Source organism: Tachysurus fulvidraco, chromosome 22 (genome assembly GCF_022655615.1).
Source record: "Tachysurus fulvidraco isolate hzauxx_2018 chromosome 22, HZAU_PFXX_2.0, whole genome shotgun sequence".
Taxonomy (NCBI): domain Eukaryota; kingdom Metazoa; phylum Chordata; class Actinopteri; order Siluriformes; family Bagridae; genus Tachysurus; species Tachysurus fulvidraco.
The window spans coordinates 8,729,450-8,755,209 of record NC_062539.1 but is presented as its reverse complement, the minus strand read 5'-3'; the positions used below and the strand labels follow the sequence as shown (position 1 = coordinate 8,755,209).

Below are 25,760 nucleotides of genomic sequence, written 5' to 3'. Positions count from 1 at the left end.
CAATGATGACACAATGAGGAGCAGGTGTGGTGACAGGGAGGAGCAGACGAAGGCAGGGCAGACACGTGACGAGAAACGTAAACAAAACAACTGCACGTGGCCAAAGTCCAGGCTGAGTCATCACAATAATGAATATATTGAGCAGATTTTATATAAATTTTTTGGTACATTTGTTTTATTGTTTTTATTAGGTTGTTGTATTGCTGTCATTTTTTAAACTGTATGGTAAAGCTAATAACAAAATTTGCATATCTGGACAATAAAAGTAACTTACTAAAAAGGTAAATAACCAATTAACTATAAAGTATTCAATTATATTAATATGAATATATTAATAAGTATAATTCAAGTTAATTATGAATCCAGCAGAATAACACTAAGGTATAGTAAAAAAAAGTACCATTTTTCATTTCTGCTAGTGATTCCATGATCTCTATATTAGAATTTGAACTTGAAACCAAAGTTCATACACACACACACACACACACACACACACACACACACACACACACACACACACACACACACACACACACACACACACACACACACACACAAAACAAAAAACGATCCACTTCTTTACTAAGTTTTACTGTGCCACATAGACCATGTGAAAGCAGGGTCCGAATACAAAGTATACACAGTGTCCAGAAGATGCAAGGACATGAGTTTCATCCGACCCCTTTCAGCAGACAGCATGAAATATTCACTAGTATTCTTGCAGTGTGGAGAGCTACACTCAAAACGGGAGTGTATAAATATATAAACAAATAACAAAACACAGTCACAAATCACTGTTGACACAGAGAGGAGGAGAGTGCATGAGAGAGAGAGAGAGAGAGAGAGAGAGAGAGAGAGAGAGAGAGAGAGAGAGAGAGAGAGAGAGAGAGAAAGAGAGAGGAATAATGAGATACAAACTGAAGATTGTGTGTATTTATGAGTCCCTGCAGTCCTTGTATCGCACACATGCCCACACATGCAGTGAGGCTCCCTCTGGTTATTGTCACTGATGCAGGAGTAGCTCACTAGAAGCCTCACTAACTTCGGCGATCACGGCTCTGAGATCCTCCGATAAACACAATGCAACAGGAAGAATAGCACTGACTTGAAGCAAATTAAGCCATACAAAACTGTGGTTGTTAATTCTGACTGGGTTAAGGCTTGGCAGCCAACTCTGTTTGGGTCAAAATGACCTGTGTAATGATATTGTTTTCCAAACATTCATGTATGTGACATTCTCTTCAGAGCAAAGCCACTATTTCAGCCATTAGGTCATTCTGACATTAAAGTAAGATGCACTGAGATTAGTAAATGTGTTTTGGGTATTTCAAGTTGTACCTTCCAATTTTATTTCTATGCAAGAGCTCAACAGGACCTCCACTGTTAAATAGTGAATATGACATGAATTTAAGGCAGAGAAAGATGCCTACAGCGTGGCCAGAATCCAAAATTGTGGGCAATTACTAACTTTTCCCAGTAGTGGAGTCTGTGAAAAGTTCTTAAAGATGTACAGCATCTCCCTTCGATGTCCCTATTAAAAGGATATGCACCCAAAAACTGCAGATACATTTCCTAGAATTCTGCACTGAAAAGCAACATGATTGACAGGCATGTAGAGATGACAGAAGTTCTCTTAATTTACAAATCCTGCAGCACCACAGAGACAAGAATATTTCTTCCAAGTGCATTTATTTTTTGAAGCGCTGCTGAAATGAAAGAGTAAATGTATTAAATATTATGTTGCATTAAGAAACAGGATCCAGAAATTGAAAATAGCTGAACGTAGCTTTGAAGCAAAACCTCATCCTATCCTGAACACAGGGAACATTTTAGATGTAGATGTTTGTGTACATTTATGATATAATGCTGTACATTTGTTATCTCTAGGAGAATGTCATCTTAACACAATCATGATGTCATTGTTTCAATAGAGAAAACTTCAAATGTTAGAGATAGCATTCAAGAGTATTCCAAGAAAGACTGGACTCCAGTTTACAGAATGCAATGCAGCTACTGTATACAGCAGGTAAGGGTTGAAGTTAGTAAAAAGCGGGTCTGCTAGATAGCTATCTACAATATGACAATTACGATGGTGTTGATGGAGGAGTTAACATACAAGCTGGAACTGTCGAGCAGAGTGTACAGATAAAAATGTGAACAAACTGGAAAATACTAAAGTGCTCCTGCATCAGTCTTTTTGTGTTTGAGATGAGTTTAAGCAATGGTTAATGCTGCATTTGATTTAGTCAGAATTACTGAAAAGATAAGGCTATAGACTCAGACTAGCTAATATGGCTGTATGAAGTTTGATCAAAGTAAGCATCTGTATATACAGATGAGTTCATTTTAAAGGTAAACTGTTTGCTTTGTTGTTGAGTTTCTTTTCTGTCACTTGCTGAATACAATCTGCAGGAAACTGTCCCCAGTTCTCAATCAGTTGAATAGATGTATTCTTTGTTTTTTTTGTTTTAAGTCAAAGGTAAGAAATTGTGACTTAAGATCCTTGAATGTAAGTTGAATGTAGGATGACTACACCTGGCACCTGGATGGCATTGTGGGTAATGTAAGAAATTGTTAACCAACATGTTGATGAAAAGACGTGAAACCAAAATATCAGCTCAGAATTCTATAACAGGAAATGAATATTGGATGCCATGGAATATCACATATTATGTCCTTTAGAAACTACTGATTAGTCAACCTTAACACATTGTCCTCTAGTGATGACATCACAGAGTGACCAAAGAGAAATAGACCTTGGCCCAGCTTTGGTATTGGCTGTGACTATGATGATGTCCTTGCTGAGTGGAAATGTAGAAAAATGACACCATTAGGAAAGATAAGGGAAGACATATGAAGATGAATAACAGCTAGGAAGAGAGACAGAGAGAGAGAGAGAGGGAGAGAGAGAGAGAGAGAGAGAGAGAGAGAGAGAGAGAGAGAGAGAGAGAGAGAGAGAGAGAGAGAGATGATCCAGTGATGAGGTTTGATAGAGAACAGAGCAGTCAGAGACAGTCGGCTATTCCCGTGATTAATTAGGCTTCATAAGGGCCAGTATGACCTGTGGAATTTTGATTAAGCCAACACATCCACTGCCTGAGTCACTGTTGCTGTACTGACAGCATCGGCTGCGTGTGGGTTTGTGTGTGAATCATTGATGAGGGGTGTGTGTGAAAAGCATCATCCAAACTGACAAGGTACTTTCTCTCCTCGACACTTCACACTGTCATGGAAGTGCACAGGGTTTCTCCCCAAGAAACAACATCGCTACGTTGCTGTCCTTCAAAAAAAAAAGGGCCTAACGACAGCGTTTCTATAATAAATAAATAAATAAATAAATAAATAAATAAATAAACAACAAGCAGTTTCCAAATGGAAAAAGGCTCTTAAATGCTATCCAGCCGATATGTAAATCCAAAATAGACTATAGATAAGTAGTTTGGAAAACACTCTGCTTTTTTTTGATATCAACATCATGTATTACCTCTTAACAAATTGTCTTTTGTGGAACAAAAACAGTAAAACTAATAGTCATAAAAATGCACATGATGCAAGGAAGAGCCTGAGGCTGATTTCTTTCCAGCCCAGACCATAGATTCATGCCTGAAAGTCACTGAGTCATATTAAGTGATTAAACTTGGGAAAATGCCCCTCAGATTCCATATGCATTTAGTGGAATTTAATTAACAACAATACCAAATGTAATAAACATGAACAATTACTTGGCTAATGAAAAATTGTTGATTTTTTTTTCATTAATTCCTTTAAAGAAATGATACTAGAATATAACAGACTGCTGTATGTCTATGATGTGAATCCATGTAGAAGGTTATGTAGTAGAGTTAGTCGGTAAGTAAATAGTATTTCTTTTTTCTGTCAATCATCATCACATAGCTTCTTAAACAGTTTCCTGTGTGTGTGTTTGTGTATGTGTGTGTGTGTGTGTGTGTGTGTGTGTGTGTGTGGTACATTTTAGTCTTAAACAATTTATTGATCTCTATAATGTCAGTCAATCTTTATACAGTACTTAAAGAGAGCATTTGGCTTTGTGGTTCTTGACCTGTTCTCTAAAGATTGATGTGCAAAATGTAACTGATGAGTGCACCAACAAAAGAATCTTACTGCTTGCTTAATAGTCTCTAATCAATAAGACAGACTTGGTTCCTGTCACTTTGCTTTCAGAGGTTTTAATGGTTCTGAGCACTGACAGTGTTCTAATAAGTACCAGGACCCTTAATAGGAACCTCTCAGAACAAACATTGATCTCTCTCCTAACAACCCCACTCTGAAACACATCAAACACACTCACTGTCTACTATATATTCATGCAACTGTCCTAGCATAACTGACTTGCCCCGATTGAAGGTGGTAGACAGATTTTAGTATTTTAGAAAAAGCTGATCTGCTTGGGTTTTATACAAATATCCAATAAGCAGCAGATCTGCAGTCAGAGATACCTTATTTTTGAGAGACATCAAAGGAGAATGGCTAGACTGATTCGAGTTGACAAAAGGGCTCGAATAGCTACTCTTTACAAAAGTACTGCGCAGAAAAGCATCTCAGAATGCACTTTGCCAAATGAGCCAGATAGATTACAACTCATGAAGCCAATATCAGGTTCCAGTCAGCCAAAAAATTGAAGGATTCAGAGGCTATAGGAAAACAGTAATGTGCAGTAATGTGCACATTAACACTTGACTTATATCTGTATATGTATTGTGCTGTTGATGCATGATTGTTTAGCAAATGTGGGACTTTCACAATTATCCCTGTGAAAACGTAGAGACTCTGCCAGCAGTCTGCTCTGTACTAGCAGGATGACACTGGAATTGTGGGTAATGCCTTTAAGTGTTACCCAAAGTAAAAATAGACCCAAATGTCAACACAGAATTTTCTTATTAATTAAATGTCAGATGTCATTGGAAAAAAAAGATGGGGAGGGGTATGGTGTGGTAGCAATGGTGGCTTACTTGGCTTAGTGGTTTTGCATTGCACATCCAGAGCTGGGGATACGATTCCCACATCTACTCTCTGTGTGCAGAGTTTGAATGTTCTCCGTGTGTATTGGTGGTTTTCACTGAGTACTCCGGTTTCCTCCCCCAGTCTAATAATAATTACAGCAGTAGGCTGAATGGCAGCTTTAAAGTATGCGTGTGTATATGATTGTGCCTTGTAATGTCTCTTGGTATCCAGGATCCAGGTTTCTCACAACACTGTACGGGATAAGTGTTTTTGAAAATGGATGGATGGATGGACAAACTGACGAAAGTCATCGAATATCATACGTTCAGGCCTTTAGGGTGGATTTTTTCTAGATACTGTTCATATTGTTCTACAAACCTCATAACATCTAATTGGTAACCTGACACTGGATCAGTGACTGTAAATAATGTTTTAGAGTAAGAAGCAATGTACACAAAATCACTCTCTGGTGACTGGCAGTTAGTTCAATTGCTGTAATTGGAGTAATTAAGTATTTGAGATAATAAATTAAAAGAATAGGTAACATGATGATGTAGGAAAGAAGTGGATCCAGCATGAGTACAGAACCTGTTGACACAGACTGCACTTGTTTTGACTCAAAGTTACTACAGTTAGAAGTAAGTAAGAGTTCTTAGTGTTATGATTACATTGTCTGTATTTATGCAATGATTTAACTTATCAAAATCAATAAAAAATGAAGAAGGGACTCCCTAAAAATCTGAATCAGATCAGATTAAAAATAAACATCATGGTATAATGGGATTTCATTCAGTAACAGAATTAATTACATAAGTTAATAAATGATACATTTCATAACATTTTTTAATAAAGCAAATAGATGAATAAATAAATAAAGATTAATATCTTGACATTAAAACATTAAACTGATGATAAAAGAACGCTGCACCATCATTAGTGGATATAAAAATAAATGGAGCATTTTGCATTTTGAGGCACTAACATCTCCTCCACACATGCTGTGAGCAAACGAATCTACGCTGCTGCAGTCTATTCCAGTATTCGATCAGAAAAGACCAAGACGAGAGCCAACATAGCCGTCGGTTCTGGTGCTGCACATTTTCCTACTTCTGAATGAAAATGAGCATCTTATTACCCTGTTTATAATCAAATATTTATGAACTGCGAAGTCATAGCTGTTATTTTGTGAATACAGACATGAAGATATTCTTAAAACTGGCTTGGGGTGTCATTAAAAGTGAATGTTTAAGTTAATGATGCTACTGGCAGGAGGTTTAATAGTTAAGAGTAGATTCAATGCAGCTGTAGGACACAGCTAAGGCAGTAAAAAACAGCAAAATACATCTCAATGAGTGCAATTACTCATTAAACATCTGGACATTGTGCATTATCAACATACTCAACATCTAAACTTTATCAAACTTTGCTTAAAGTATGAAAGAAAAAGTACAAGAAAGCTTATTAAAAAAAAATAAAAAAAAAAGCATCTGCCTCAAATTACACGGATGGAAAAATTTTGTTCCTTTAACCAAAGAAATAAGGAATGTAGAAAATATTTGCTAAATAAAGAATAAACTATGACAAGCCGTGCTGTTACAGGAAATGAATTGATGTAGATTGTTCGATAACAGCACACGTCTTATTCCTCTTATACCACAGGAGTTTGCAACAATTACAGTTTCTAATCATTAAGAGTGCACAAAGTTAATTGGTGTGAGAGTAGAGGATGCCGAGTATAGAGTTAGTTGCAAACAGATGATTTGCTGTGGCAACCCCTAACGGGAAAAGCAGACGAGAACAGTTTCTAATCATTAACAACAGAGGATATATATTTTTAACAAATTATTAAGTAAGTAAATAAATAAATAAATAAAATCAGAGATTGTCATTTCAATAAGGAACTGAAATAAGTAAACAGCCCTGAAGACAGTAGACAGCAACACCATTGTGCTAATCTCTGAGATTTCTTCCATAAACATTAAATAAATACATCTTTATAGAACGCTTCATCCCATCAATAATTACACATTTTGTTTGTTTTATAACATTCATTCATTCATTTTCTACCGCTTTATCCGAACTTCTCGGGTCACGGGGAGCCTGTGCCTATCTCAGGCGTCATCGGGCATCAAGGCAGGATACACCCTGGACGGAGTGCCAACCCATCGCAGGGCACACACACTCTCTCATTCACTCACGCAATCACACACTACGGACAATTTTTCCAGAGATGCCAATCAACCTACCATGCATGTCTTTGGACCGGGGGAGGAAACCCCCGAGGCACGGGGAGAACATGCAAACTCCGCACACACAAGGCGGAGGCGGGAATCGAACCCCGACCCTGGCGGTGTGAGGCGAACGTGCTACCCACTAAGCCACCGTGCCCCCACTGTTTTATAACAAGTGTTTTTTTTTTTTTGCTTTCTTTTTTGTTATTTGTCTTCTACTGAACTGATCAATTTAAAAATCCTTTTAAACGAGCTGTTACTATGAACACAATGACATATTAGAACTAGCACATTAACATAAACCTGCGATTTGGTTAGCAAGCTAATCTCTCATATATTAGTTAGCATAAGAACAAATTTCTGAAAAATCAAGCATTCGCCACAGAGAACTCCTCGGGGGACTAAAAAGTATAAAAATATTACAAGTATTAATATTCCCAGGAAAAAGTACAAATAATTTTAAAAACTCAATTAACTGCATTTTAGTTATATATACATATATATATATATATATATATATATATATATATATATATATATATATATATATATATATATATATATTTTTTTTTTTTTTTTTTTTATTTCCCGCATCTGGAGCAAAGACAACATAGTAATTAGCTGACTCTGCATTTTAACAATAAGCTTTTGTCTTCTCATTAATTTACTGATTACTTTGGAGAATAAAGCGGACGAGAATAAAGTTAAAGAGACAGAGTCAGCATGAAGAATGTTCAGTTCCTGCGCTACATCACACTGGGTTTGTTGTTGCATTTACACAGCATGAGCATCACAATAGCAAATCATATTCTCGGTTTCTCACGTCGTTTAATCGCTTGCTCGGTTGCATCGCATTCTGTGTGAACTATGCGTATATGGTGAAATCTCCTTAAAAAAAGTGATCCATACAGTACCAGTAGAACCAAATCTCTACCTTATATAAACTCAGTATACAATCCATCATCAAACTGTTTACTACAAAACTCACATCCCAGATACAGATCGATTTTAGACGACGCAATCCTCAGATCCTGATCAGGACCAGTCACAAGAAAGCATCTGTTTCTGAGATCTCCATATGGCTAGCAAGCAGAAAGCTGAATCTGATTTTAGGAGAAAGTATAGTCTGAGACAGATTCTTTAGATATGACTATAGTTTTAATTTATTCATGAAAGAATGCTCTTTCTCCATAATGCAGATATTAAGACAATTAATCACTGTTAATTAATGACAATTAATGCACTTGATCACTGATTGAAGGATCGGGGTTCAAGCCCCATCTCTGCTAAGCTGCCACTGTTTCACTCTTGAGCAAAGCCCTTATACCTCCATGCTTCAGCATCGTGGCTGACCCCAAACTTCAAAGTTGGGATTTGCAAAAAAATAATTTCACCGTGCTACAATATATGTATATATTCTATATTAATGAACTGGATGAAAAAATATTCAACTATTACCACCAAAAGATTTAAATTAAATTAAATTATATATAAATTAAAATAAATTATATATATATACATATATATATACAGTGTGTGTGTGTGTGTTTAGTCCATATACCCAAATATGTATTGAGTTTTTACACAAAGGTTCTTTCATTCATCTGGAAACATCCCAGCTGTAGAAATGCCAGCACTGTCAGCATGCTCTGAGAGACTTTGACTCTGAGAGTTCTTCAACCTCAGCTGCATCACTCGAAATAGTAACCCCTCAGTTGCTGGATTGGTTCAGGAATATAACCCATGCCACAGCAGTGAGAGCTCGGAGTCCTGACGCTGGAACACCAGGGACTATTAACGATAAATGTATAAGTTTATCTATTTCTGTAAATATCTGCCATGAAAGTACTGTATAACTCCCACTTGTACAACTTTTGTGTTGTTTCCTGTGAGATCCAAGTCCCAACACACATCTCTAGTCTTAACCGGTTGCCCTGTGAACCTTTCAAGCAAGAAATATTTCTTCCCATGTATTTGTATTTGGTCATATTTTTATATTGACCCTAATGACATAAAAAGTACCAGAATATATACTGAGCATGATTCAAGCGCATTTAATTACAATGAACTGGATGAATTAAAGCAAAGGAATATTTCTGCTCAAATCAATGCTGCATATTGATTTTTGTTACGGTCTGATAGTATACTGATGTATTGCTTGTCTTTAATCAAGAAGTGCAGTTTATTTGCGAGCCTGAGCTGCAGGATAGCGTTGAGCCGACAGCCTGTACGTGTGTCTCTGAGCGTGTGTCAAAAGAAATACTTTATATTTAAAAAGTGACCTCACTGAGACTGAAAAGAGGCATCTGTTTGTGCGCACTCTCTATAATTAGCCAACCACTAAAAAGCGTCTCTTGATTTGGAGTTTGCACTCTGCGGCTTTGTTTCTCTCACCTCCTAGGGAGAGAGAAAGAGAGCAAGAGATATGGAGACAGCAAAACAAGAGCATTAGGAGGCAAAGAGAAACAGAAAGACAGATAGAAAGAAAACAGTGGGATGCCTTGTTTCTTCTCCAGCATGTATTTGGCAGGAAATGAAGTGAATCGGTTGAATTAAAACTTGTTGCTCTGCCATTCGTAAATCTTTGTGGCTTCATCTGGAGCTGTTTTCCTGCTTGCTGCCAGAAGGCAACATTAACATATGTTTTTTTGTTCATTCTACCTGCTTGTATTCTACTTCTCCTTGTCCATCCATCCCTTTATCAGTTCCTTAGATCACTGGCTCTCTTACAAACATCATATAAGAGCCAGCAGACTTGATTTCTGGATGGAGTGGAGATGGAAACGTTTCCATGAATCTGACTGGTGATTGCTATTCAGTAATGAATGTAGGATGTTAATGGTTCAGTCAAGCCCGAAGCGGTTTTGTCTCACAGGATCCTGTATTAACATTTGGTGGATCAGTTCCCATAAAATGTGTGCACGTCCCATTTATCACAGCATGCACACATCTGTTGAAGTATACTAATTTCTTTTTTTTTTAGGCTTATGTGACTGGATAATATGAGAGTTATGAGAGACTTGTGTGAGTATGAGAGTAAAAAAAAAATCATCATATTCACTCTGGATGTTTCAAGAAATAGTGAGAAAAATTTGTTTATTGTTACTTAATTGTTAACTGTTAACTGTTAACATCATTAGACTCAGTGCTAGCTGCTAAGGTAAAAGCAAATGTCCTCTTATTACCCAACAAAGCATTCTGAAACAGTGTAAATAATAATGTGGACTTTTCTTAGTGATGCCAAGAAGTGAAACAAAACCTGCTTTCCTCTGACCCATCTCCACTCAATCCAAGCTAACTAATCTTGGTAGCCAATACCATTAAAGTCATTAAAGTTAAATAGCAAACATTATGCATGCACTTTTCAAGGCACCCGATTCAACACCACAGACTACGATTCCCAACACTCACTACTGCTGTGTACCAATTTAACTATTTACAGTGTAGCATATGCTAACAATATGTACTCTTTTTGTAAAGAAAAGGTACATACTTTTTAGTGTGTATCAAAAGAGCAAGCAAAGATTGGTGCATCAGAAACAAGCCCCATGCTGTACTTCAGTTTTTTTTCTACATTTCACTTACAAATTTCTAAAATGTTTCTAAAACATCGCAAAGCAACTTTCACAAAACTCACACAAGGAGTTGATTAAAATGAAAAGAAAATGTGTGCATGGATCTACACTTTGGAAATCTACTGGAAATTGAATAGTCTGTCAGAATGAAAAAATGGAAATAAACACGCTTTACATAGAATTTGGTGAAAAATACGGTTTAATAAAGAAATGGGTGACTGGGCCCCGGCTGGGGCTGCTCAGGCTGAATGTATGGAAAACCACCAGAGTGAACGGATGGGGCAGGATGAGGTAAAACAGAGATGGAGGAAAGGCAGGGAGTGTGGAAGCTCAAAGATGCTCCACCAGTGATATCATGTAAACTGCTATGCTTGCCAGCAGATGACGGAAACCTTGTGCCGGGTCAGACAGCCACAATTATGGGAAAAAAGGAGACCCAGAGACGGAAACTGCAAAAGAGCAGACACAAGATATGAGGTATCGAAGGAAAATACAGAATAAAAGCACATTACATATTATACACTATATATTCTGTAGAAACATAAAGACAGTTTGTGGTGCATGGACACACCTTCACACACATCTACACAGCGGAGTAGGTGAAAGTGAAAACAGAAGGCATGCAGATACATCAGTATAATTAATATAATCGGTACAATTGGTTAACTGTACAAAAATAATGAAGAAAAGAGAAAAGTAGTACTTACACATAATAAATGGATCCAAAATAGTAGAATGGCTCAGAAAGTACTGTATGTGCACAGGTGGTCGATGCCCAGAGAACACTGGAGAAAGGGATGCTAGGGAGTTGTTTACATACCAAAGATGGTACAGACGAAGATACAGTAGGGAGAAATCATTAAGCCGAAAACATGATGTAATGGGAACCGAAAGAGCTGAAAACAAAATATAAGGAGAATTCGGAGAATTTTGAAACCCAGACATACTGTAATGGGGAATTTTTTTAGGCAGGAAGCCCAGAAAAATGAGTGCTAGAGACGCAGCCCACAGACATGGTATAAATACAGTACATGGGTTTTTGCAAAGCAAGATCAGATTATTCTGGGACGTTTTGCTGAATTGATCTAGGGATGATTTCTGCTTTTGTTTTTCTCATCCATGGCTCTTGCGAATGTCATTTTTTGTTAAAGTATTTTAAAAAATTGTGTGATTGTTGTTACATGTTGAAAAACTAAATCACACAATATGGGCTAATTTAAAAGACATTTGTAAGATGTCTTGTTCACCATTTTATCTCACCCAGCATCAGCACCTGGTAGCCCCGCTCCTCTTTTGCCAAACAAGCAAAGCTGCAATTGTCGATTGCATTAAGTTTTCAACAGTCCACACAGCCTGACACACTACTCAAACTATTTATAGTATAACATGGCATAGAATAGTACATAAGTATGTGATTTGGGATGCATGTATTGACTATTGCTATCTATTGCTTTACTGTTCTGCCTTTTTTTTTCACATATTTGGATTTGTCCTGTACATGATTTTTGCTGATTGTCTTCACCTCTGATCCCTGACCTGGCATTTTGGAATTTGCTGAACTTTAATAAACCTCTACGCCTCTGCTGCCTGACTTATGGCCACTGTGTATACTGATGAAACATAAACCGAGTGAAGTAAAATATACTGCTGATTGATTATTAACAATAATTTACTCATTTATGAAACAGTACTGGTATTAGCATGGACAAATACTAAAAAACATATACTCATCTTCACACTTGGCCTGAAAAACATGGATTTATTGCATTGTATTGCTTTATTTTAGCTTGTTGTCTATTGTAATGTGTATGTCTATGGCCTTACTACACTGCAAAAGAAAGCAATGCAATTTAATCAGACCACAGACAGCTCCTGCTGTGAGATACTCCACATTCAATTATAGTGTGTGTGTGTGTGTGTGTGTGTGTGTGTGTGTGTGTGTGTGTGTGTGTGTGTGTTCATGTGTGCCTATACTGTATGTATGCATGGCATCTAGCCCTGTGGCCATGGTGGTTTGAACGCTTGAGGCATAAACAAGCCAAACACCTGACCACAATAACCACCACTGGTGTCATGTTCACATCTGCGTGTGTTGCCTCAGAATAGCCTGGCTACAGCTTTCTCCATTACTCACAAAGGAGGCAGAGCGCGACTGCAGAGTCGTTAATCCGACATGGCCGCCACATAGGGAGCGGTGGTTATAGCAGAGGACCTGGGAGTTTTATTGTAATAGAGCCGTTGGTGAATGTCCAGATTTGTCCTGAAGGGGGTGATCTTATCTGACACAACATCTGGAAGAGTTGAGGAAATGAATAACACATACGCACACTTACACCTGTTAATGAGTATTCAGTTTCCCCAGAGCTGGAACAGAATACTGACACCTCTGATAATGATTTCTATGTTATGTGTGTGTGTGTGTGTGTGTGTGTGTGTGTGTGTGTGTGTGTGTGTGTGTGTGTGTGTGTGTGTGTGTGTGTGTGTGTGAGTGTGTGAGTGTGTGAGTGTGTGTGTGTGTGTGTGTGTGTGTGTGTGAGTGTGTGTGTGTGTGTGTGTGTGTGTGTGTGTGTGTGTGTGTGTGTGTGTGTGTGTGTGTGTGTGTGTGTGAGTGTGTGAGTGTGTGTGTGTGTGTGTGTGTGTGTGTGTGAGTGTGTGAGTGTGTGAGTGTGTGTGTGTGTGTGTGTGTGTGTGTGTGAGTGTGTGTGTGAGTGTGTGTGTGTGAGAGAGAGAGAGAGAGAGAGCGCGAGAGAGATAGATACTGTAGAGAGAGAGAGACAGAGAGAGAGAGAGAGAGAGACAGAGACAGATCCAGAGAGAGAGGTCGAATGCAGACAGAAATACCACTTATGGTAAAAGACAAAAAATCATTTTAAACATACCGTATGAAAAGACAACCAAAAACGAACAGAACAAACTAAAAAATATTAAGGCAGATATGACCTTTATGCTGTCAGTAAAGCTTTATAATTTTTACTGTAGCTTCACTAGCTCTACGTTAGCACTTCAGGCCTTTCTGCAGTACATTACCACATCAAACCATGTTACAGCAGCCTTTGGATCAAAGCAGAGCTAATTAGCAGAGACCTACTGCGCAAAACATCATTATTAGTGCGGAATAGAAGCACTGCTAAGGCTTCTTCAAACTATAACACACACACACATTCCATGTAACCGTCCATGTAACAAAGTGCATATAATGCAATAAATTTAATGATTTTGACTATTGGAATTTTGTTCCAAATATATTGATTCATTGTGAAATATTACTAAAAATTTTCATTGATCATTCATATTTTTCCATTAATTAGACTTCATGTTATAATGTATTTCTCAACCCTCACAGATTCCCTCTTTCATTCATTCATTCATTTTCTACCCCTTATCCGAACTACTCAGGTCACAGGGAGCCTGTGCCTATCTCAGGCGTCATCGGGCATCAAGTCAGGATACACCCTGGACGGAGTGCCAACCCATCGCAGGGCACACACACTCACATTTACTCATGCAATCACGGACAATTTTCCAGAGATGCCAATCAACCTACCTTGGCATTTTCCAGAGATGCCAATCAACCTACCATGCATGTCTTTGGACCGGGGGAGGAAACCGGAGTACCCAGAGGAAACCCCCAAGGCACAAGGAGAACATGCAAACTCCACACACACAAGGCGGAGGCGGGAATCAAACCCCCAACCCTGGAGGTGTGAGGCAAACGTGCTAACCACTAAGCCACCGTGCCCCCCTAGATTTCCTCTTGAGATACTGATATACACCAAGCTGCCACTGCTGGGCCCCTGAGCAAGGCCCTTAACCCTCAGTTGCTCAGTTGTAAGTCACTCTGGATAAGGGTGTCTGCTAAATGGCGTAAATGATATTATACGTTATCCATCACGTGCAATATCATGACCAGCCATCATGTACTTTCAGACATTCAAGTATAGGGAAAAAAGAAATCAAAATAAAATGCTCCATGCATTCAAATTTATGCTAATCAGTTTATCCAAATCAGTAAGTGAGGTACATGTAACATTCAAACAACAAGAAAAAATAACAGCTTTAAACAAAGTACAGGACACTTTCATCCATTTTATTGCCTCAAAATCCTCTTCCCTTTGCCACCATTTTAACAAACATGCCAGGATCCAGGGATAAACACACTGCATTGCTAAATATTATGAGCTGCTTTGCCAAGATGAAGCAGTGGTAATCATGAAGAGGGTGGTGTTGGACACCATAATTAGCAAAATTTTTCATTTGTTAATAAGTAGAGATAATTATAAACTGGTAAAGCTTGGCTCAGGAAAGGAACACTAATTTTTGAGATGAACAATGATTGTAAACTACTGAATTTAACTGAACAAATGAGGATCCAGGTGCTAGATAAGCTTACAGTATAAAACTTTTTAGAAATGAACTATTTAATGTTATTATAACTGACTAACATCAGGTTTAAATGCCAAGTAAGATGAGACTATGTAAAAGGTAGGTAACTAAGTGATTACAAATAATGACCAAAAAGAACTGGCACCCTATAATAGGAGGCATAGTTGTGTAATCTGTGCCAGGTTTAGCAATGCTGAGCTGTATTACTGGGAGATTACTGAGCTTAATGTGCTTTCACTGTGTAGTCGTTTTCTTCTCTGTGCACTTTCCTTTTAAGGAGTTTTGTGGGTGTCGCTAAATGTAAAACAGCTGTGCTGTGAACACACTTGGAAAATCATGAAGAAAAGCAGTGCTACCAAAACTTTTGTAAGTCTGGTTGGAATATTTATTTTAGATTTGGGCACAAAAAATGTTTACACAAAAATAGGCCCAGTCTGTCTTAGTGTTTCATTCTTTCATTCTTCTTCTTCTTCTTCTTCTTCTTCTTCTTCTTCTTCTTCTTCTTCTTCTTATTATTATTATTATTATTATTATTATTATTATTATTATTATTCTTGTTATTATTATTATGTAATGTATTAAAGTTGCACACTTTCTATGGATCTAAAATCTACTTCAAAAAGCTATGTCTGTTAGAGGGTATTTTACCCTAAAGCATGGTTAAGATGACATAATGATGACATCTTGCATGGTTAAGATGACATAATTATATGGTTAATATTCTTGTCTATGTTGCAAAACTGCAGTTTAGGCTAATTAATATTTGAAAGCATTCAGTGCAAAATATTTGAAAGATATTCCTTAAAGGATTTTATAGTTCTCCTTTCACCTATTAAACACACTCAATACTCTTTCAAAGCACTAGTTCTACTGCACAGAGTAGTATTAAATGCACTGTGTGGTAAATCTGGCTTGTGTAAAAGGTGCTCCGAGCAGAAAAAGCTTTTTTATGGCTTTGTGGAGTTTGTCCAGCGCATCACTCTGGTGATAAGAAAACCTTGCCTGAGGACTTGAATAGACTAGGTGCCACTGTGTGTGAGTCAATGCACACATGTCTGCTATGCTTTTCAACATTGACCTCTCCCAGCCCAAGGATTGCTCTTTTTTTCCCCTCTATCTGAGTATTGATCACAGCAGATGTCCGTCAATCAATCTTATCAGCTCTGAGCATGCTCAGTTTGTGCGTCAGAGACAGGCCTGGGGGATTCAATATGGCATCGCAGGTCCTGAGTGAAGGATCAGATATACAATCACAAGACTTAGACAGACAAAATATGACCGTGTGGGTATATGAGAGTGATAGAGAGAGTTAGAGAGACGTATCTAAAGAAACAGTTGGAAAGAGAGAAACTGTGTCCAGTTCAGAAAAGAGTAGAAGTGTTGAGGTTATGAGTCATTGCCAGTTGCCTTAGGTATGAATGTGGATGAGTGAGTATGTGTGTGTCTTTGTTGAGGCTCTGTGCTCTCTGAGGTAAAGTGGATGACCACATGTTTGTACAATCTTATGTGCAAGCCAGAGCACAACAATTCAAACATGTCATTCAGGAGCTGTCTAAAGCACAACTAAATATCGTGCTTAGAATGGTCAACAACCAGACAGACAGAGAGACAGACAGACAAATATGCAGACAGACAGACAGACAGACAGACAGACAGACAGACAGACAGACAGACAGACAGACAGACAGACAGATAGACAGACAGACAGATAGATAGATAGATAGATAGATAGATAGATAGATAGATAGATAGATAGATAGATAGATAGATAGATAGATAGATAGATAGATAGATAGATAGATAGATAGATAGATAGATAGATAGATAGTGACTATTGGTGACTGTTAAGCTGTAGGGACATTTTGTTGGGGGATTTTGCTTTGAGAGTTATTAGTCATTTTGCTGGGGGGGTTGGCTGTGAAGAGGCATGTTGCTATGGGGGATGTTTATCAGTGGGGGACATTGCTTTGGGGTTATCTATCTGTAGGGGTATTAGGGGAGGAATTTTGCTGTAGGGCTATCGGCTGTGCAGGTTATATTGCCTTGTGGTGTATTTTGCTCAGATGATATTTTGCAATGGGACATGTGGGGAGTCATTTTGCTGTGAGGGTATATTTTGCACTGGAGATATTTTACTGTGCAGTGGCATGATGCTGTGGGTACTGTACATATGGGTGCATTTTGCTGTGAGGTGTTATTTTGATGTGGGGGTATTTTGCTAGGGAGATATGTTGCTGGGAGATACAGTACATTATGATACATTTGAAAGATACGTACTTAATCCCTTAGTGTGCGAGTAAGAGGACAATATCTATGATTCACAATAATTTATTAAAGCAGACTAGCCTGCTAATAGTTGTATGAAGTATTTATGTAATGTATTTGAGCAATGTAGTGTGAGAGGATTGATATTCATACTTCAGAATTTTGCCAGACTGAGAGAATCAGTGCTGCATAATAAATGTACATTAAAAACATATTAAATACCAGTTTTATGCTTTAGTTTCCTGTTGATGATTCTCTATCTGTTACACATTGTTGTACCAACTTCTTCATGACAGAATACTGTGACATGTTCTCAACAAGTAACAAAGCCACCTGCTGGCCTCTTACCTCTGCAGATATTGCCGTTGTCAGGCTCAAAACCAGCCTTGCAGGTGCAGCCACCAATGGGCACCATCCATTCACCATCGCCGTTGCAGTAGAGTTTGATGGGTACATCAGCTTCCTCTGAATTTGGGATGCAGGAACCACGAGCAATCACCAACGAAGTGCTCTCAGCACCAGTTGTAGTCTCAGGGAAGACTGCAAAGTTCTGCACGACGCTCGGGCACTTCTTGTAGAAGACACGCACGGACAGCAGTGACATACATGCTCCGTAGTCCTGGAAGGCCAAATAGAAGCCGTTTTTGGAGAGCGGCCCAAAGCTGCGCACTTCTGTGTTGACTTTCATTAGGCGCCCACCAAAGTCCACCTGAGAGAAGCTCTCATCGGCAGCAATGGTGTCCACTTTGAGGTAGGGGGCCTCTGTCCAGAATGTGGCCCCTTTGGTGGCGATCACCTGGTCGCTCTCATAGTAGTACAGGTTGAATGTCTCTTTGCATGAGCCGGGAACACGTGGGATGCTGCTGCAGTCACGTACTGTGAATCGCATCTCCACATAGACACGCTGAGCAGCACGACGCCGAACAAACGTGGTCACTAACCAGTTGTTTTGACTGGACTCGAACACATTGCAAACTTGGTACGTGCGAATGGTGTTAAGGTTCTCATCATAGCCGCTCACCTCCTCCCACTGATAAAGCAAAACACACAGAGACAAAAATGCTTCGGGTTAGTAAAAGAGTCTGACAGACAATAATGTTTAGGACTGTTTGTTTTCTCATCAGAGGGCGTTTGGGCCAGAAGGAGGTACTATCAAGCAGTCTTGCTCAGCAGTTTGATTGTAAACAAAGCAAAAACTGCCATTCTTGATTTCCCTTTCTCATCACACTGTGTGAAAATGTAAAGTGCTATAACATTGTCACACTCTCACACTTTGTTGTAAAAAAAATAGGCAAGCCAAGGTGACAGGACTCATGTCCAAATCCTTATAGACATTTTGCAGCTTATCCAAGCAGCTTAATAAGTGCTCAAGGTGACAAGTGATCAAGCACACTGGCTGAGTGACAAAATTCTAGAAGGAAAATCCAGTCACCTTGACTTTAGTACCCCCACACATTCTCAATGATCTGGATGAAAATAAGAATGTATAGTAGTGCTGTAACAACATGAATTTATTACGGTCTAGTTAACATAGTAGCTTTACCACCAAAAACCAACATGACTCAGCATGTAGATACTAAAGATTAATGAATGAAAGTTGTAGTGTATTCATGTTAAACCATGTGTTACTGTTGATGGTTAGTCCCAATTGAAACCTAGTTTTAACCAGATGCTGTGAACCTTTCCAGAATGTTTTTCCCTACTTGTATCTGTATCTGCTTAGAACATAATTATTCATTCTGATCATGTTCACGTACACTTCTACTTTATAGACAAAATGGTTTACTATTTGGAAAGTATACTGTATGCTATTAATTTGAAGTACAAACACAAAATATCTAGGAAGCAGGTAAGATTTTAAGGATTATGATTTTGCCATTGAGAAACATCAGTGGATGAATCTTGCTACTTGACATTTAAAATAACCTGCACCATTGAGCTGAAAGATCTGAGATATTTCATGTAGTCGTTGCAGAGGTTGGGTCAACTGGAAGTGACATCCATCAACTTGTGAAGCTTAACACATAAAAAAAATACAACTAATGACTAAAAAAATAAACCTGAGATGCCTAGTAACAGTAAAATAAATAAATTAAAGTGCTGGTCTTATAAAATTAAAGATATTTTACCACTTAACCAAGGAGCTTCATTAGTTATAGAATCTATTACAGATTTTGAATGAGTTGCACAATGACATTAACAACGATATTGTCTACTACTAGATATTCAGACAGACCTGTAATGACCTGTATTTAAGAGGAAAAAAAAACTTTCACAAAGAAAGACTGAATATGTTTTGTCTGGTCTTATAATTTACAACATAAACAACCATCAAATAATTGTTACACCTTACTCTGCATTTCTTATTGTCAGAACAGAAACACCAAGGAGGATGCAGGTGCAGGTATAGAAAGCAGACAAATCATAAAGCTAAGCAATCACAAAATGATAAACATACACAAGTAAGACGATCAACAAACAGTAAATGAGACGAGAGGAGAAGCAGGATAAATAATGCACAACAAACAGCTGGGTAAATGACCGGGTAACAGGAAACTGAGCAAATACTTTGCAATGTTCCAGAAACTATAAAAGAGACTTTTAAAAGTGTGCTGTCTGTGTGTGTGTGTGTGTGTGTGTGTGTGTGTGTGTGTGTGTGTGTGTGTGTGTGTGTGTGTGTGTGTGTGTGTGTGTGTGTGTGTGTGAACAGGTGAGTGCAATCAGAAGTCAAGTGACTGTGACCGTGGGAGTGCAGGTGTGCAGGTGTGTTGTGGGTATTAGAGTCCAGTGTGGCTATGAGAGAGAGAGAGAGAGAGAGAGAGAGAGAGAGAGAGAGAGAGAGAGAGAGAGAGAGAGAGAGAGAGAGAGAGAGAGAGAGAGAGAGAGAGAGAGAGATTGGGAACAGGTGTATGCAATCAGACATCTAGTGACTGTGACTGTGGGAGTGCAAGTGTGGCTTGTCTGCCGCTGTGTGTAATAGAGTCTGTGATTCAGGCTGATCTGACACTTACAAGACTTGCATATAAGTCCAATTAATATGAATTAATTAATGAAATAATTGTTTCAAAATCTATCCTTGGAATTTCAGCTGTATTTGGAAGAATCAAGCATGTCATTAAAAGTCTTAGAAACTTTAATGACTTTAATTAACGTCATTGTTGTAAATTCATGACTATTTTTTTCACGTTCTTCAAGACGATTATTGTACATTCAGTCATTCAAGGTTCTGAGATCTTTCTGCGTTTAAACTATATGTGTTTATTTTATAAAAAGCAATGTAAAAACTTACGTGGATTTATAGTTTATGAACCAGGCTATATGATTTTGTTTGCATTTGTTTGCAGCATCATGCGATGTTACACACTCTGTAAATATATAAATATTAGTGCGGAGTGCAAATTTTCTCCCCACTGTGCCACACATGTAAACTGAATTGCGTCGTGCCACCTTGTATCTCACATCGGGAGGTCTTGTAGTTTGCACAAGTGATTGTTTCATGTTGCATGTTTCTACTGTTTCACAGTTTCATCATGGTTCTGAGTTCTTCTGCTTCCTATAGTTTTATCGTGTTTGCACAACGTACAGAACCAAACCCAGTGGCTAAGAGCAAGGTGTATTCACTTCACTCTTTTTTTTTCTCAAGTGCATGTTTTCTTTTAAAGGAGGTTAACATGTCGAAGAATTACAGAGGTGGTGGATGTAAGTGCAGATTGTTATGTCGGCAGGTATAAAATTCCTTTTTATAGGAATTCCAAAGACACAGTGAAGACAAACCAGAATATCAGAAAGTGAAAAGAGAAGTGAGCAAGGCTATGGCTATGGAAGGCAAACGAAACACTGCATCAACAAAAGCATGACACTAAGGTTTGCAGGAGCTAGGACCGGTGGTGACTAAATGCAGAACAGGTGTAGGTGCTTAATGAGCCATGTTATGTGCCGGAGCTGATGGGTAATGTAATCCAGTGTAACCCTTGCATTATAAAATCACTTGAATATGATTGCTTAGTTATGCTTATGTAGTTATTTACATTGAAAGTTATTTTTATTCTGATATAAAATGATGGAGAACTAAGTAGAGCCTTGTGGCAGCAGGGGCATGGTCGAGCGTTAGCTGTGGAAGGAGAGGGGTTAACATGATATTTCGCACCTGTGTCTGTTTATTTAAGTGTGCTGTAACTTGGAGTGAAAGTGGCTTCGCTGGTGGTGCTTGACACACACACAGGCACACAGGACTTGAACGCAGTGTTCCAATGTGTTGAGTTTTGAAAGTGTCCCGAGGGTACAGTGGAAACAACAGAGCCCAGAGCTCTGCTGACACCTATCCGTTTCAGTTTTATAAAATCACTAAAGTCTTTTTGGCAAGACGATTCTTGGCTGATTTATTTCAAAACAGTCCATGATTGCAGGACTTATACTTTCATTGTGATTTCAAGTGACCAAGCATTGATGAGTCTAACAAGTTGGTGACAGACATAATAAAGCTTCTGAGTAACAAAACTGTTTCCAAATTCCATGTGTCTAGTCTAACGTACATGTATCAAACTGATAAAACATGAGCTAATTCGTTTTTGAGCTAATTATTATTTGTTTGACTGTATTCATAACCACACCCTCCAGTGTCACCCATATGAGGATGGGTTCCCCTTTGAGTCTGGTTCCTCTCAAAGTTTCTTTACCATCTAAGGGAGTTTTTCCTTCCCACTGCTGCCTGAGTCACCTCAGACTTGCTCATTTAAATATATCTAATATCAATCTTGAATTTTATTATATTCAAGATATTGAATATTCTATTATTCTTTATATTAACCTTTTGTTCTATGTTTATGTTCTGTAAAGCTGCTTTTACAATGCCAATTGTAAAAAGCGCTATACAAATAAAGTTGAATTGAATTGAATTAGTATGATGTAGACTGGAACTTGTCCTACTGTCCTGAATCTGTACTGTTGTCTGCATTTATTAGCTTTCATGCAATATTCATACAGGTAGAACTCACAAAAATGATATTTTCTACCTCTTAAAAACTTATGCCTTATACTGTATTATCTTTGATAGTATAAACAGTGCACATCAACATTAAAAACGTAGCAAATCACTTGGCTTTTTTATTTTTAAAACATTTGAGCATAGCCCATATGCCTTCATGCGCCATGCGATTCTTTGCATGTTATAACATAATTAAACAGAAGGTTCATCAAATCAACCTAATTTATCCTCTGTCGAAGTAAAAGGCAGTCAGGCTTGAAAGTCATGCGGTGATTGAGTATGAAAGTTTTTTCTTTTTTCTTTTGTGTGTGTGTGTGTGTGTGTGTGTGTGTGTGTGTGTGTGTGTGTGTGTGTGTGTGTGTGTGTGTGTGTGTGTGTGTGTGTGTAGTTTGGATTCAGTTCAGCAGCAATAAACAGACACCAGACAGGGTTAGTGAAATGTGAAATAATTCTGAATTATTAATTTCTCATGTGTACATTGGTCATCAGATGTAATATAAGCATTTAACTCATTAAAAAATAACTTAATACTTGTTATATTAATAAATGTACACTGATCAATGTCGTTGTTCGAATAACGTATCACAGAAGTCTCACATTAGTCTCATAACTAATTCCCTGTCAATGTATATTTATTTATTTATTTATTTATTTATTTATTTTGAACCCCATTAGCTTCCACGAGTGGTCGCTAATCTTCCTGGGGTCCATTTTACAATATCAAAACATATTATACACAATCACATTACACATTGTTCGTGTACACATTACAATCGTGTACACATTGTTGATGATGAGACATGCTCACAGCTAATAAACATGCGGTGACACGAGCTGTAACTACTTTATATGCACAGTGAAAGATTGATGGGAAGGTTCTAAGTTCAAATCCCAGTAATTGACAAGCTGTTACTGTTGGGATTTTGAGCAAGGCCCTTAATCTTCTACTGCTCAGATATGTCAATGAAACTATTGGAAACTGTTACTTTCAATTCTGGAGGTTGCTCTGGATAAAGGTGTTTAACAAATACCATAAATAATAAATTAATAAAGCAAGCAAGCAAACAAACAAACAAACATACATATAAATAAACACATCCATATGAAGTTATTTATACTGTATTTTCTACATGGGCTATTCCATTCTGTGTCTGTATATAGGTAGGTATATTTTAAGAGGTGATAATGCTAATGGGTAGTACGGCATGTAGTATAGGCATCTAGAATATATTCTGCAGGCACTTGAGTCTGTCCATGAAATTAATGTAAGACTGCTTTTATTGGTGACATAGACTGTGCATTGCAACAGTTGTCATGGCCTTTCAATAAAGAAATTTGAAAAAAAAAAACATTTGAAAAGATCATATAATAATAAGACCACCAACAACACCTATATAATAATAATAATAATAATAATAATAATAATAATAATAATAATAATAATAATAATAATAATATGAAAATACCAGCTATACAAATTGTATGAGTGACAGATGAATGACCAAAATGTTTTAACAATAAAAAAAGACTATGTATTTTTAACCTAATTTTCTCCATCAGCTACAGAGATATTTTTTCTCTTTAAATTCATAGTCAGCACACACACACACACACACACACACACACACACACACACACACACACACACACACACACACACACACACACACACACACACACACAGACACACACACATATTCTTGGCTTTCACATGCACTGCCATGGACCAGGCACATCAGTATCTACGATGTGGAACAAATTCATAATTACGTGATCTAAAATTGAAATTAGTGTGAGGCAGAGGAGAGTGTAGCAGTGAACTGTGTCTATTGAGCCATGGCCAAAACAGAGCATTAGGCTCTGTGCAATGTATATGCTAGAAAGAGAGAGAGAGAGAGAGAGAGAGAGAGAGAGAGAGAGAGAGAGAGAGAGAGAGAGAGAGAGAGAGAGAGAGAGAGAGAGAGAGAGAGAGAGAATGCAGATAGAAATGAGCGGGAGAGAGGTGATGGTTATTTTCAGATGGCTGTTTGTACTATATTAGTGTAATGTAGAGAAATGCATTAGCACTCCAGTGATAATGGCACCAACACACACTATGATAACACATACTGTACACTGACTGGATTTCCCTTCTGAAAAATCATATAAGCCAAACATATATAAAAAAAATAAATACATAAATCATACATTTTTTTGTTTTATTCTTTATCTTTTTGTAATTTTAATATTAGCTTTTGTTTTTATTTTATTTTATTTTTCTTAATGTGTATGACATGGATCATAAAGAAGAAATACTCGGGTACAGGGATATTTGAAAAAAAAGAAAGAAAAAGAAACTATACTAATACTTACAAGTATTTTTAGTTACAAAAAAGGTTAATGCTGTGTTAAAAAAAATCACAAAAACAGAGATGTGCTTTATGATACATAATCTAATAGCAGTCTTTTGAGAGTTTTATTTCATCCAATTTTTCATTTTTGCATATTTTCCTACAAATTTACTCAAGCATTAGCAGGCAAGTTATATGTATTAGAAGATTTTTTTCAGAAGACTTGTTTCAGTCTCTCTTTATAGAGAGATATTCCTTCTCTGGGTTAGAAAAGCTAAATGAGCTTCCATACTACTATTACTATAAGTACCCCCCCCCCCCCCACACACACACACATATACTCGCACACACACACACACACACACACACACACACACACACACACACACACACACACACACACACACACACTGTCCCAGTTACTGTGAGTTTGGTCTCTTGTTGACATGCTCTCTGACCGTGACTGTCTCTCAGATAGAGGGAGTGCTGTGAGGTCACTTAATGGTCTGTGCATCTGCCAAGCCAGTGTGTGAAGTTCTAAACTGCTGCAAAGCCACATGGGTAATCACTCACGCTTTTAAACAGAACTGGGACTGGAGAAAAAATTCTTCTGAGGAAAAAAGACAACAAAAAAAAAAAACACTGCGAGACACTGAGAAAGAGAGAGAGAGAGAGAGAGAGAGAGAGAGAGAGAGAGAGAGAGAGAGAGAGAGAGAGAGAGAGAGAGATACAAATACAAGAGTGTGTATAAATTATAAACATATTCTATGGTCTTGTATACATAGTGAATTTAATCATATCAAAATGAAATAATTTTCAGTTATTAATAGTACCTTAACACTGACAAGGTATAAACGCATGTGCATTAAATTCTGAACTGTATTTCCTTTTCCTCCCAAAAAAATGTACTTTTTGATTTTGCAATATTGATCTCGCAGGATGTTATTTATTTATTTACTTATTTATTAAATTCCCCGGTCAGCCTGCATGTACACTAGTGTGATCTGAACAGCCAAAGAATCCCCAGTGA

At 37.7% G+C, this 25,760-nt stretch overlaps 1 protein-coding gene across 4 annotated transcripts in view; it reads right to left on the bottom strand.

The window, feature by feature from the left end:
• The window catches only part of LOC113640647 (ephrin type-B receptor 1-B), a 315,649-nt gene that overhangs the window by 170,392 nt on the left and 119,497 nt on the right, over positions 1 to 25,760 (bottom strand). For all 4 annotated transcript variants that reach the window (XM_027143223.2, XM_027143225.2, XM_027143227.2 and 1 more), the window contains exon 3: positions 17,765 to 18,446. In XM_027143223.2, coding sequence (XP_026999024.1) covers positions 17,765 to 18,446 — 682 coding nt within the window. The remainder of the gene's footprint in view (positions 1 to 17,764; positions 18,447 to 25,760) is intronic.